Raw genomic sequence first — 14206 nt, forward strand, 5'->3', positions numbered from 1 at the left:
AATCTGCTTATTTTCTGTGGCATATGCCAAGGGCGGACATTGATAGACGTGCCCCCATATGTCTCCTTGACCTAACAGCTATCCAGAACTGTCATTTGTTTGTAACCTGAATTACAGCTGACAAACTCCCTTTAAGAACTCAATAATACAACAGTATGCAGTAGTAACAGCTGCAGGGATCCAATAGGTTACGTTTTCAATCGGCCATTATTTGATGTCTGGGTGCATCTACATAAAAATGCAATTCCGCATGTTACATTACCACATCTATTTTCTTCTAAGCAGAAGTTAGTGAATTATTTTTCATATTTCATTTGCATATTTAATGAATCAGGAATATGAAATCTTCTGTAATTGAGACTTAATTACAATTCACTGTTCCCCAGGTGTTTCGCCGGAGGCTGTTCTACAGCAGTTTGGAGAGTATTTCTTTGAATTCTGTAAAAGGTCAGGCTATGACCACATGCTGAGGACTCTGGGAGGAAACCTCTATGAATTCATAGCTAACCTGGATGCCTTACACAGTTATCTCTCGCTGTCCTACCAGGTGAACACATATGAACTGCATGTAACTGTGCTGTGCTCACTTACCGATAATGCATGTTGTAATCTAAGATTCAAGACAAGAAGAGGTGAACTGGAAGAATAATCTCTTATGTATTAAGTCCATTTGGATTATATTGGGATTCTGTATATGCCCAGGTTAAAGAGGCCATACTATTAAAACCATTGAGAGGTGACGTGAGTAACATTGACTCTGGTTACAATGGCACCTGATAAGGGGTGGGGTATAACGGGTGACAAGTGAAGAGACAGATGGGTGAAAGTTCATATGTATAAAATAAGCAAGTGTAAGGATCTGAGCAAATATGGCAGGGGGCAAGTTTTGATGGCTTAATGGCTCGGTCAGAGCTCCTCCTAAGAAGGGACATTGCAGAGTGGGTAGTAGAAGCTACAAAGCTACCATATTTACTCTGTGCTTGTTCATTCACCTGGAAATATCTAGCAAGAAAAATCTCAGTAATGTCTAAACCTACCTATCATTTCAATTTTTTTCTTAACTGCATCATTTTTGTCAGACTCTTCGGAGACGTAACAAGGAATTTTAGTGCTTTCAATGGTGTTTTTGAGCCCCTGGGATCCTCCTCTATGCTGCACAGCTATTTCTCATTCATAACATTTTGACAGTAGTATTCAGTAGTATTCAGACAGGTTCTTCTTTCCCTGACTTCTCTAGCCAATCACAGCACAGCACATAACAACACGTCCTATACTCCTCTTTGTACTGTGCGAGCTGGTTATTTATACAATACACTACTATAGATGACGAGTGGGTGAGCAGGTGTAAATGATGCTTCGGGTTTGCCAAAGGCAGGAATGAAATGCATAGCAGCAGTTTTATAGCAAGCAGCATTGAACCCTAAGCAGTCAACAGGCTGCAGCGGGAGAGGATTTACACAGTACACTGCTATAGGTGGCATGTGGGGGAGAAGGGGTTACTGATTTGGTTTGGGGCTGGGTTTGCAGGGTGTGAACAAGAAGGAAATAAACAGTGGTTGCAAAACAAGCAAGCAAAGGGTTACAGTAACCCCCAATGCTGCTGAAATAAGAGGAAAGCCTTTACCCTGTATAGACAATGCATGATGCCTGGAGTCTCACAGATTGCTGGTACACAGCTGAGGCTTTCTCTGCCTTTCTTTTCCTTGCTTCTTCTCCCCTGTACAGAACGCATGGTATGCTCCACCCCTACTTCATATGTTATCTTGCTTAAGCTGTTACTAGAGACAGATTTCCCCTAACAATAGGCAGTGGACAGTCGATAGCAGGGAAAGAGACACCTAGTGGCTAAGAGTTCCACGTTATTAGAGAGTACTGATCTAGTAACCTATTACCCAAACCCTGGGAACAGCAACTATATCCCACAACATTGCAACTATTCTGCCATATAAAACACATTGGAAATGATTGCGTAGCATACAGTGTATAATGTTTGTTAACCTAGTGACCATGGTGTGGTTTTAAAAGATGCTGCAATACTCATCCCTATTTCTCCTCAAACCCTTAGTAATAGTTTGGCTTTCAAATCCCACAAATGACTCTTATACCCTTGTTCTGTGCAGGCCATGAATGCCCCATCTTTCAGGGTAGAGATGAATGATGATGGCTCAATGCATCTGCATTATTACTCAGACAGGAGAGGACTGTGTCACATTGTTCCAGGTAATACAGCTATCTATCATATTTTTGGTTGATAAATGTAACATGCAGGTTCCAGGACAAAGAAGCTGCAACCCAGCACTCCCACCATTTTTAAAACCATTTGGCCAGTGGAATCACTTTAGAGATCTCTTCAGCTAAAGATCCTTACACAAAGTTGGTTGTTATTTAAGCTTATATAAACATTAATATATCTATTATTCTGTTATTAGGCATCATGGGGGCCGTAGCTATGGACTTTTTTAAAACTGAAATTTCTATGGAGATAATAAGTCAATCGGACGAGGAAGAAAGAACGGGGAAAAAAGAACACATTGTTTTTCTAGTTACTCAAAGACCAATAGTTCCACCTAAATCTTCCAATAAGCAGACATCGAAGGAAAATAACATACAGGTTTGTCACCATTTTCTGTTGCCTATTGTAGTTGTTGTCTTTGCCTTTTTTTTGTCGTGAGGTTGGACTAGTTTAAAGATTTACGTCATCCTTGAGAGGAAAGAACAATAATCCTGCAGTGTCCCCTGCCCATGTGTGCAGTAATATACGATATAATGGTGGCAGGAGACTGTGCCAGCAGAAGGAATCTATCATATTTCTGTCATTGCTAAAAATGATATGTTAGTTTTCCAATAAGGCTGCAGATAGCAGATGTATTGAACAGTTGTGCTGTGAACATTATCTATTGGATCCTGACAAGCACTTTGGGGATGATAATGAAGCTAACTGCACCTGGGTCCTTCCCTATGCGGCCAGCGTTCCTGGCCCATAATACACCAGTGTCATCCAAACACGTTTTCATTACTTTCATATCTCTGAAATTTAACAGCCTTCTGGCATGAAACAAGAAACTAAGGTGCAATAAGTGAACTCTTACAAATCCCCTAATAATATTTTATTAAAGGGAAACTATAAGCAAGTTTGTCATGTGAACCTGCTGGTATGTACCAGTTGTGGCAGAGCTGCTCATTCCTGCGCCACATTTTTAAATTTTCCTATAAAGCAACACTTTTGAGATCCAAAGTAAATATGCTAAATAGCCCATTTGATGAACTGGGGGTGCTCCTGCTACTAGGTTGAACTTTAATTGCCACATTACTTAGCACAACATAGACATGTTAAGAATAAAAAAATTTTTTTTAGTTCAAATGAGTAGTAAAAAAATATATATCTGGGTAATGCAGTCACTGTGATTCAGTTATCAACAAAACATGAGCCTTACAGAGGACTATAGGGTTGTTTTTTTTAACAGAAGCCTTCCAGCAGTATAAAGTGTATGGGGATCTGCTTTCATAGGCACCAAAATGGTATCACGCCTCTTGGCACACCAAGGGGGGGTTTATGAAGACTGGCGTACTCATATGCTGTTCTTAACCTAGGCCACGCCCCCTTCCCCCCACCGGATCCACTAAGAGGCGCACAAATTTTTTACATCCGGCCAGGTGCCTGAACCTGTGCCCGTTGTACCAAATCTAGATTTGGATCATGATTTACACCTGCGATCAGGCATAAATCATGGTAAATGCAGTGTGGGAGGAGGCCACGCTTCCCCCCTGCCTTACCGCTCCCCCCCCAATTTCCCCTACCCTATTAATTTTAGGTTAGTAGTAGTTTACTGTATTCAAACTGTATCATTGTCAGCAAAGGGGATGTATAGGAAGTTCCAAAAGTGATTTGGTAACATGTTCTCTCTAGATTTCTTCTCAGACTATTGAAAATGCTGTTAACAAACTACGAGACCGAGCAAACCAAATGTCTGCCTGCCCTGTAAAGAAGAAGAATCACTGGGGGACCATACGGGGAATTGTTCAGTTTGGAAGAGGTATTTATGCTCCACAACTTATGTTGGGCTGTTTGTGAAAGACATTTTTTCTTTCATTGGATTATCTATAAGTTTAGCAGATATTGGAGTTTCAGCTAAGAAGGTCACCATTTCTCAGAGGTGAGATTCAGTTTCTGATCACTGTGGTAGAAAAAATGCTTCTCTCTCAACTCATCAGGTTGCCAGCTCCCCTCCAAAACTTAGTATTAACTTTTAAAAGCCACAAAAATCCAACTAGAGAGAGTCACTGAGTCCTATCTCAACCCAGAGCTGAAATGTTTTTTTTTTTACTGGAGTTTTTGTCACCTTTTTTGGTCCAGCAACTAGGTCATGTGATGGTAGCGTTTCAGCAAACAAAACCAGCACACAAAAAAGATCATTCACACGTAAAGTCAAAAGCACCAGAAAAAAATACCACAAAAAACTGCAAATGCATGTAAAAAACATTATGGCAGTTTCTCTGGCTTTTTTTTTTTTTTTTGGTGCCTGAAAAATGACACACAAAAAGGATGTGTGAGGGCACCCTTATGATTCTAAAAAAAAAAAAAAAATACCAGAGGGTGGAAGTTTTAAAAAAAGGAAAAGCTATACTCACCCCTCCTGTTGCTCCCAGTGCAATGTTGTGCTTTGCTCTAAGCAGCAATAATGCTGGAATAGGAGTGAAGGGAAAGGTGAGTATCTTTTTTTTTTTTTTACTTTCCACACCCAATCCTTGCCCACTGGCAATTTATTTTCGCAGATTTTCCCATTCTGGCGGTGGGATTGGGGCAAAAGTTTAGGTGTTGCCTGGGACCCAATAGATACAACCTATGTATCTGGTTTGTAAGAGCTAAAAGAGGTGTGAAGTACCTTATCATAGTTTTACTACAGTAAGAACTAAATGACAGATAACTAGATGGATATGGATGTGATAGATAGATAGATAGATAGATCGATTATATGAATGAAGGGGAATGAGTCGGAATAATGTTTTTCCTTTTAAATTTGAAGACTTGAAAACCCTCCAGAATTGTGCTTAGAATTACTGATGGTTTTGAGGGAATAAAGCAGATCTATGTTCCCCTGTGTAGTGTAGGTGTCTCCTACATTTGTAGTCTCTTAACCCTTTTTAGCTAATCTAAATAGTTTCGCTCCATAAACCTTGATATCATATTATCTCTCATCTGCTCAATTAGTTTTACTACAACACAAAACCCATCAGGATAAAGACTGCGGCGGCTGCCTATCAATTTGTTATTGACCCTGATCCTCTCTGATGTTACTGAACTCAGATTTCTTCTCACCAACCTAATAGAATTAACATAAGTTTTGTTGCAGGTAAAATGTTAAGGGGATTTCTGCCCGTGTATCCAAAGACTCTCTGGGTTGATGTTAAAACCTTCTGTAATGGGCTTCCATTTCATATAGTGTTTGATGAAGAGGTAAGAGATTATGTTATCCATTATTCTGAATTGATTTTGTATTTCTCACTATTACTGCAGGTTTGTTAATAAAAATTGGAATGCGGGAATGTGTAAAGAAGTGGACACTGGGAAATATTGGCCAGGGCTCTAAGCTAGAGTCTGATGTAGTCTTAGATAGGATATACAGGCACAATGGTGTACCATGTTTCTCCAAAAATAAGACTGGGTCTTATATTATTTTTTTTCTCTATACTGTAGCCCCACTCTATACGGTAGTTAGCCCCATACTACACAGGGTGGTCTACAGACCTGTACTCTGACCCAGGAAGTCTCTCTCATCTTCCAAATCATGGCAGATCCACTTCAGACTGGGGCTTGCATCAGGGAACCGAGCAGTGGATGTGATCTCTTCATAGCTATAACCCCTCTCTCCCCTGACAAAGTGCTGCTTTTATGTGCCCCCATCTGCCCTGCTCATTCCTTTATACTCCCTGCAGTCACTGTCAGTCCTTGTGTTTCCCATCCTCTCCATTCTTGCTATAATGTGCCTGCACTTACACGCAGCTTTACACACTGCTGCTATAATGTGCCTGCACTTACACTCAGCTATACACACTGCTGCTATAATGTGCCTGCACTCACAATCAGCTATACACACTGCTGCTATAATTTACCTGCGCTCACACTCAGCCATTCACACTGCTGTATAGAAAATTGTCTGTCACTGTCCTCCTGCACAGCTTTGTGATTCTCTTTTTCTGATTGGTCCATGCTGAACACACACCCCTTCCCCATTGCTGTCATGTGACCACACAGTCCTCTGACAGCAGCCCTGCTTCTCTATTCTAGCCTGTTGTACTACACTACTGCATTATGGGGATTTACAGTTCCATCCTGTATCTACAAACTGCTGCTGTTTTATGCCCTTACTATACATTATACTCCAAATGCTGGTTGCTATATGTACAGTAATTTATAAAATGACATATCCAGCAGTTTCTTATTGTTTGTTTCATCTGTTCTACATGTTATTCAGAATAAAAATTCATATTTTTAGGGTGTGAAACCAATTGTCTGCATTTCAGTGATTTCTTATGGGAAAATTTGCTTTGGTTTAAGAGTGCATTTGGATTTCAAGCATCATTCCAGAACAAATTATGCTCGTAATCCAAGGCACCACTGTATATATATCATCAGCATCTCAGTCTAAAGTAAAATAATGTACATTCTAACGTATGGGCATTGGCATTAGGTGGCCTAGTATGAATAGATGCTCAAAATAAACTGACCACAAAGTATATAAGATCACTAGAGCAACATTTCATGTTGAAAGGAGGAATATACTGGAGAAATGTGATGAGATTTGGTTGCATTTTGTTACATTATGACTATTTATTCACCTTTTCAGCTGAGGGTGAAGCAGGCTGGTGTGAGCATACAAAGGATTGTTCCTGGTCTGCAGACTATGGGGATTCGCCTAGATCAGTATTTCAGCACAGTGCACCCTGAAGTTACCCTGACTATTTCTAATGTCAGAAAGTTCATTAATAGTCAGTTTGTATTTAGGACAAAGAGAGAAATGATGCCTGAAGCTTGGAAGGAGCGACCAATGCTGGAATTAAGAGGTATGATTTTACCTAGTTCCTTCCTATTATCTATGTATGTATCTATGTATTTTCCTTTATTTTATTAAAGCATTCGCTGCACTTGGCTGTGTTTTCTGAAAAACGTGTTCAGAAAAAAAATTGTTAATTTACATGGTAATAAATGAATGATAAGCCTGTTAAGTGACCTGTGGACAGTGCTACAAGTCAAATTAATTACTTAAAAAATTGGACAAGCAAGGTGTTTTAGGGTTTATCCTATTATCAGAGTACATAATTGACCCTAGAAAATAAAATTGCTTAGTTTAAAGCTTAAAGGGTTTGTCTGGGAGCAGAAGATGTTTGAAGCCTTCCGCTTCGTGGCACTTGCTTCTTTACTATTCCAGGCAGTCTAGGGTGGAATATACATCAATTACAGTATTTGTGTTGGCGTAGATTTGTGGTTATGATGCGTATTCCTGGTGATTAAGAGCAGTTTACATCACATTCTACATGGGTTATGTTTTGTGTGTTCGAGTGTCAAAATTAATAAAAAAAAATAGGATTTTACATGGTCTATGCTGCTTTAGTGATTAATATATTATATATATATTATATCCTTGGTGGTCTAGGAATGTGAAAGGGTTAATAGTAATAACTCGGTGGTTCAGAGTAAGGGTGGGTGGTGGTCTAGGAATGTGAAAGGGTTAATAGTAATAACTCGGTGGTTCAGAGTAAGGGTGGGTTCACACTGAGGAATTCTTGCCGTTAAATTCCGCAGAATTCCATCGGCTGTACGTGCGCACGGCCGCGTGCCTTTCCGACGGCTCCATAGACACCATTCTTTGGGCCCGCTGATTCCGCATTCTGATAAAAGAATTGACACGTCAATTCTTTTGGCGGAATGCGGAATCAGACGGCCCATGGAATGGTTTCTATGGAGCCGGCGGAAAGGTGCGCGGCCGTGCGCACGTACAGCCGATGGAGTTCCACATAATTTATCCGCGAGAATTCCTCAGTGTGAACCCACTCTAATAAATTAATAATGATAAGGTGAATAAATAGTTACATTTCAATCCCCCTGATGCTCTAGAGTAATGTAGGGAATTAATAATAATAATAATATTGGTAATAAGATTGGTAATGAGGTTGTGAAATGTATTTTTTGCATATCAGGGTTAATTGTTGAACAGCTGGAATGTAGGGTGGTGGTGGGGGAGGGGTGCTTGCCTCTGGAAGCCCCTACACTGTTTCTGCAGTCTGAGACATAAAGCTGAATGCTATAAGCCTCCATGCTTGAGATCTCGGTCACCTTCCTGTTCCTGTCTTGCACTGATTATGGAGATCAGTGCTAGGGAGGGGATAGAGGACTGTCTGTCTGTGCAGTCCTTATGAAAGTGGACTAGGAGGTCAGTCAGTGCCCGCAGGCTTCTTGACTTGAGTGGGCTTCCTCCTTCCAGCCTCGGCAATCCCATGGACCATCAATTAGATTGAGAACCAGGTTCTGGCCTTGTTTAACCAAAAAGTCTACAACATAACTATATGGGTGCTGATAAAAAGTTAAATTTTTGAATTTGTCAGTATATAAGGTACAGCAGACAATTGTGTTTTGTCTTTAGGTCAGATGATATGGATGGAATCTTTTGAATGCATGTTATACTTGTGCTCTCCTCTGTTACGCAATTTGGAGGAGTTGGAGGAGAGGCAGATGCACATCTCTGACATAGCACCTCATGATGTCACACGGGACCTTATTCTACTGAACCAGCAACGACTGGCAGAGATGGAACTGTCCAACCAGCTTGAGAGGAAGAAGGAAGAGCTGAGAATACTGTCCAAACATTTAGAAGAAGAGAAAAAAAAGACAGAAGCTTTACTGTATGCCATGCTGCCAAAACATGTGGCCAACCAGCTGAAGGAAGGCAAGAGAGTCGAAGCAGGTGTGGCTCTATATAACAGTATACATAGATATAGTTTTATTTTCATTTGTCTTTCATTTATGGCAATGTACCTTAAGTATCTATCTTTATAACTGTATATCTTTTGAATGTGCTGCATGAATTTAAATTAAATTTATTTTAATTAAATTAAATTTATGAAATTAAAATATATTAATATTTTAATTTAATTCATGATATTTTAGATTTTTTTTGTAAATGGTCATGTATTCATAATATTTGTAAAATTGTCCATACATAGCTATATGATTGATCTCTGTAATTATATTCTGTTAGGGTATGTTCACACTAAGGGCCCTATTCCACCGGACGATTATCGTTCGCATAATCGTTAACGACTAACATTCTCAAACGACCGCTATTGCGAAAGACCTGAAGACGTTCACTCATTTCCATGGAACGATAATCGTTACTTATGATCATATTTGCGATCGTTTTTTCTTCACTATTTCTTCGCTATTGTGTTCGTATCTACTGCGAAGGACCGAACGACGTCTTATTCAATGAGAACGATTTGCGAACGTTTTGTGAACGAGCAACAATAAAAATAGGTCCAGGTCTTACAAAGCAATCAACGATTTCTCGTTCGGTCGTTAATCGTTAACTGCATTTCAACCGAACGATTATTGTTTAGATTTGGACGATTTAACGATAATCTGAATGATAATGATCCGGTGGAATAGGGCCATAAGTAATCTGAGGCAGATTCCAAACAGATTTCCACCAGGATTCAACCTTAAAATCCATGTGGAATCTAATTTCATTAGCGAAATCTGATAAGGTTTCCATTTCGCCTTCAATAATTGAAAATTGAGGATTTTGACAAGGATTTACAGTATTTGTCAATTCTTCAGGAAATTTTACTTGTCAATGTTGTCAGTGTGTATATCCTTCCAGTAACCTGGTGGTTTCTAGCATTTGACTGTCTAGCTGTTGGATAATATAAACTCCCTAAATCCTGGAAGACCCATGTCATAATACACCGAGCAATCATTGCATTAGAAACAGCTGATGTAGGAGCAGTAATGCAATACCATGTTGTAGCCTCCTCACTGTTTGGTCTCCTCTGGAAAAATCTGGACCCACCTAGCCAATTTTTTCTTACAGACATTTGATAATAAAACATGAGGAGTGCCTTATGTTAGAAAGATGCCTTATTTTCTGGACTAATCTTTTTCTAAAGGCCTCCGTACAATTAGAAGCTGATTTCAGCAGTACTGGCCAATTATCTAATGTGTATGGAGACTTTCCGATGCCCAACTGCCTGATCTCTTTATTAATATAGAGACGAGCCACTGCCAGCATAGTCGACTAGCAGAATACTAAACCTTTCTCCGTTCAGGGCACAGGAACATTCAACTTATCTATCTGTAATCGATTTGCTGTGTAGCTATCTAGAATGAGAACTTGATATCCTACAAACAGGAGTGTATAGCTGTGGAGCAATCCCTCTTAACCAAAGGGGTAAATAAAACAACTTTGTGCTCCATCAGCTGATGTTTGTCTCGGAACACAACACTTTTTGCCAGATCTGGGCCATGGCCGTGGGAAATTCTTTGCCCCTTAGCCCCAATCACAAGGTTTTGTTTCATGACATGGCTCTCCTCATGCTATGGAGTTCAAAGAATTTGTTGATGGCCTTAAATCCTTGTTGACTATCAATATGCTTTTTTTTTTTTTACTTCTTTTTACCACGGTCACTGAGAGGCCTTATTCCTACCAATATGCCTATTTGCAGTTCAGTAGGAATAGCTAAGCTACATATTACAGGGAAATTGGCTGTCTATGAACAACTAGGCTCCTATTATAACTGCTGGGATAAGAGAATCCTCTGATCCTAGAAATTTAGGTCCTTGAATGCCACAGTCATTAATGAAAACATAATCTAAGGGCCCTATTCCACCGGAGGATTATCGTTCGCATAATCGTTAACGATTAACGATCTCAAATGACCGATATTGCGAAAGACCTTAAAACGTTCACTCATTTCCATGGAACCATAATTGCTACTTATGATCGTATTTGCGCTAGTTTTCTCTTCGCTATTGCGTTCGTATCTACTGCGAACGACCGAACGACGTCTTATTCAATGCGAACAATTTGCGAACGTTTTGTGAACGAGCAATGATAAAAATAGGTCCAGGTCTTATAAAGCGATCAACGATTTCTCATTCGGTCGTTAATCGTTAACTGCATTTTAACTGAACAATTATCATTTAGATTCGAACGATTTAACTATAATCTGAATGATAATGGTCCGGTGGAATAGGGCCCTAAGTGACCATTGGCTCTGGTACCCTATCAGCACCTCCAGGACTGTAGGTTGACTATAGGTTTTTGACTATAGCAGGGAGATACTGTATGTTCCTCTGACGTGTATTCACAATGTAATGCTTAACGTTCCATGGCTGCTGGGAGCCTACAGACGGCCACTAGGTCTGCCATGTTTGTACTTTGGTTTGCAGTACAATCTTACTAAGTCACTATTAGGATTGGCCTATTCTCAGTTGGCCATTCATGGGGTTTTGCCTTTATAATTCTATTCCTTTGCAGCAGGCCACCACACACACATCAGATGCATTTATGCTGGTCCTCTGTTGTATGCTATTGGATAGCAATTCTTCCTGAGGACGTTGCAGATGCAGCACAACATGTTGAAGGGGCTATAGGCAGATTTTTAATAGCAACAGCACACTGCTCCTCCATATTCAGTGACATAGACCTGGTTTGGTTCTACTGCATATAGTTTATTTGGTAGCAGTTAGACTGTTGTGTTTTAACACTTTCTTTCTACCAGTTGATACACAGATTTTATTCGAATGTAGATTAAAAGTTATATTTCAGTTTGGTCCCTTTAAAGGGGGCTTATATAAACAACCCATAAATCTGTGTAGTCTTTTCATATAATTACTCGGAGAAACTGAATTGTACAGACTTGTGATATTAACTTCTAATTTTCTATTGTCCAGGTGAATTCAAAGAATGTACAATACTATTTAGTGATGTGGTCACTTTCACCAATATTTGCGCTCAGTGTGAACCAATCCAGATCGTCGCTATGTTAAATTCTATGTATCTTCGATTTGACAGATTAACCACTGTGCATGATGTCTATAAGGTGGGTGTTTTCATGAAATATGCATGATATGTATACAGTATATTAAAATGTTAACTCGCTCTTAGTCAAGCAACGGTGATAGCTCTAAACTTTGCATGAATGATTGATTTAAAGGAGTTCTTCAATTAAAACTTAATTGTCCCCTATCCACAGCCTCCAACGGCTCCATAGAGAATGAATAGAGCTGACTTGGAGATCGCTGGGGGGCATGGAGGTTGGACCCTCGTCATCTCTTACTTGTCCCCTATCCACAGAATAGGGGACAAGTAAGCTTTAATCAGAGAACCTCTTTAAGTAAAACAATATAAATGATAAAAGATATGCTTTAAAATATACAGTGGTAATTCACATCAGCCTCTGTCCCCAAAGAGCAAGTAAGTACATATGTTACCCTTGTATAGATGTGATCCACCATGCTTATACTTAAACTTTTCCCACAATATTTCCTTTTATTGTAAAGGTGGAGACTATAGGTGATGCATACATGGTTGTGGGTGGTGTCCCCGTTCCTGTTTCTACACATGCAGAAAGAGTTGCAAACTTTGCTTTGGGAATGATACTTATGGCAAGAGAAGTGAAGAATCCAGTCACAGGAAATCCCATTCAGGTAAGCTTTTATTCTATAACCTAGTTTCAACAGTAAAGAAGTATACAGAGCACGCTTTATTGGCTGCAGGATAATATGAAGGAGATCTTCTTGGACAGAATTCTAATTAAACTGAAACATAAGCTTATCTGTTGCTAAATGGTTTTCTAGGAGACTACTTTCTTAGGCTGACCATTACCATTTGGTCAGTGGAATCCTGTTGAAGTACAGTATTTGTTTTTTTTTTTTTTTGCATTGCTGTTAAATTCTGTGTATAAACTATAGTATAGTACACACATTATGGTAAAAGATGGATTTAAAGGAAATAAATTGTTTCCTGATTTGATTTAGGCCAATATCTAAATTGTACATATATTACATAGGGATATATAGTGTATATATATGACTTTTTAGGCTGCATTGTGTATGTACATGAGGAGCAGGACTATATCTGGCCATTCTATCATTAGTAGAGTCTTCTTTCCCTATGCTCTCTGCTGCCTCCTTTACACTATGGGGGAGATTTAAGAGAAGCTTCCGCTGCGAATCCTGATACTGTTCATTTCAATAGGGTTTTACATACCCGTAGCGGAATTTTCATTCTGCTGTGAATATGTAACCCGGCCCCTCTAACCCTCCACCGCCAGCAGCATAAATTACCTGATCGACGCCGCGGCTGCATGTGAGGCTCCCATCGCTTCCGCTTAGCCAATCAGTGCACGGCCCAGCCGCAGTCACTGATTGGCTGAGTGGGACCGACGGGAGCCGGGAGCCTCAGATTAAGCCGCAGCACCGAGCAGGTAATGTATGTTACGGGCGGCAGGGGGTTAAAGGGGGTTAAAAATCTCACTACTGGGATTCGTACTGGATTTTGCTTCAAACTTGCAGCGTGAAATCTGCTGCACATCCGGTACGTGTGAAACTACCCTAAGGCTATGTTTACACTACGTAAAAGTACACATAGTATACACTCCGGCTAGGATCCCATACGGCGCCGCAAAGAACTGACATGTCAGTTTTCTGCGGCCGCAATTCAGTAAATTGCGGACGCAGAAAGACCCTGTCAGTTCACACAATGAACAAGTGAGCGGCTCCGGCCACTTGCTTCATTGTGTGCTGCGGGGAGTTCTGATGCAGGCGTACGCTAATGCTAATTGCTGTGGGCAATTAACACCAGTGTGTATTTTACACCCTTTGATAAATGTTGGCCTATATACCTACTAATAACAACATCCTGAAATCCTGCCTCACTGTAGCAAACGTTCAGAAGTTCCCAGTCCAGTGCTCAGCAGTGTAACATATGGATTCAGAGTTTTCTTTGGCCATGAAGTCTGCACATTGCACAGGCTGCTTCTCTCCTCTTCCTGCTCTCTTATCCCCCTGTGCCCCTGCCTGTAGGTTATAATGGGTAGTTCAAACCCATCTTCACTCTGCTTATCTACGATGTAGACAGCTTTTTCTTGATAATGCACAGATAAGAAGTCAGGGTGGGTGGGAAAACAGCCTTGTGAGTAAAGAAGGAGG

At 40.2% G+C, this 14206-nt stretch overlaps 1 protein-coding gene across 1 annotated transcript in view; it reads left to right on the forward strand.

Moving 5' to 3' along the window:
* Positions 1–14206, forward strand: part of LOC138795241 (guanylate cyclase soluble subunit beta-2-like) — a 49008-nt gene that overhangs the window by 27555 nt on the left and 7247 nt on the right. Inside the window, exons 4-12 of the mRNA XM_069974235.1 lie at positions 387–547; positions 2121–2220; positions 2430–2611; positions 3908–4034; positions 5352–5455; positions 6846–7062; positions 8640–8960; positions 11948–12096; positions 12557–12703. Of these exons, the coding sequence (XP_069830336.1) occupies positions 387–547; positions 2121–2220; positions 2430–2611; positions 3908–4034; positions 5352–5455; positions 6846–7062; positions 8640–8960; positions 11948–12096; positions 12557–12703 (1508 nt within the window). The remainder of the gene's footprint in view (positions 1–386; positions 548–2120; positions 2221–2429; positions 2612–3907; positions 4035–5351; positions 5456–6845; positions 7063–8639; positions 8961–11947; positions 12097–12556; positions 12704–14206) is intronic.

Source organism: Dendropsophus ebraccatus, chromosome 6 (genome assembly GCF_027789765.1).
Source record: "Dendropsophus ebraccatus isolate aDenEbr1 chromosome 6, aDenEbr1.pat, whole genome shotgun sequence".
NCBI classification, from domain to species: Eukaryota; Metazoa; Chordata; class Amphibia; order Anura; family Hylidae; genus Dendropsophus; species Dendropsophus ebraccatus.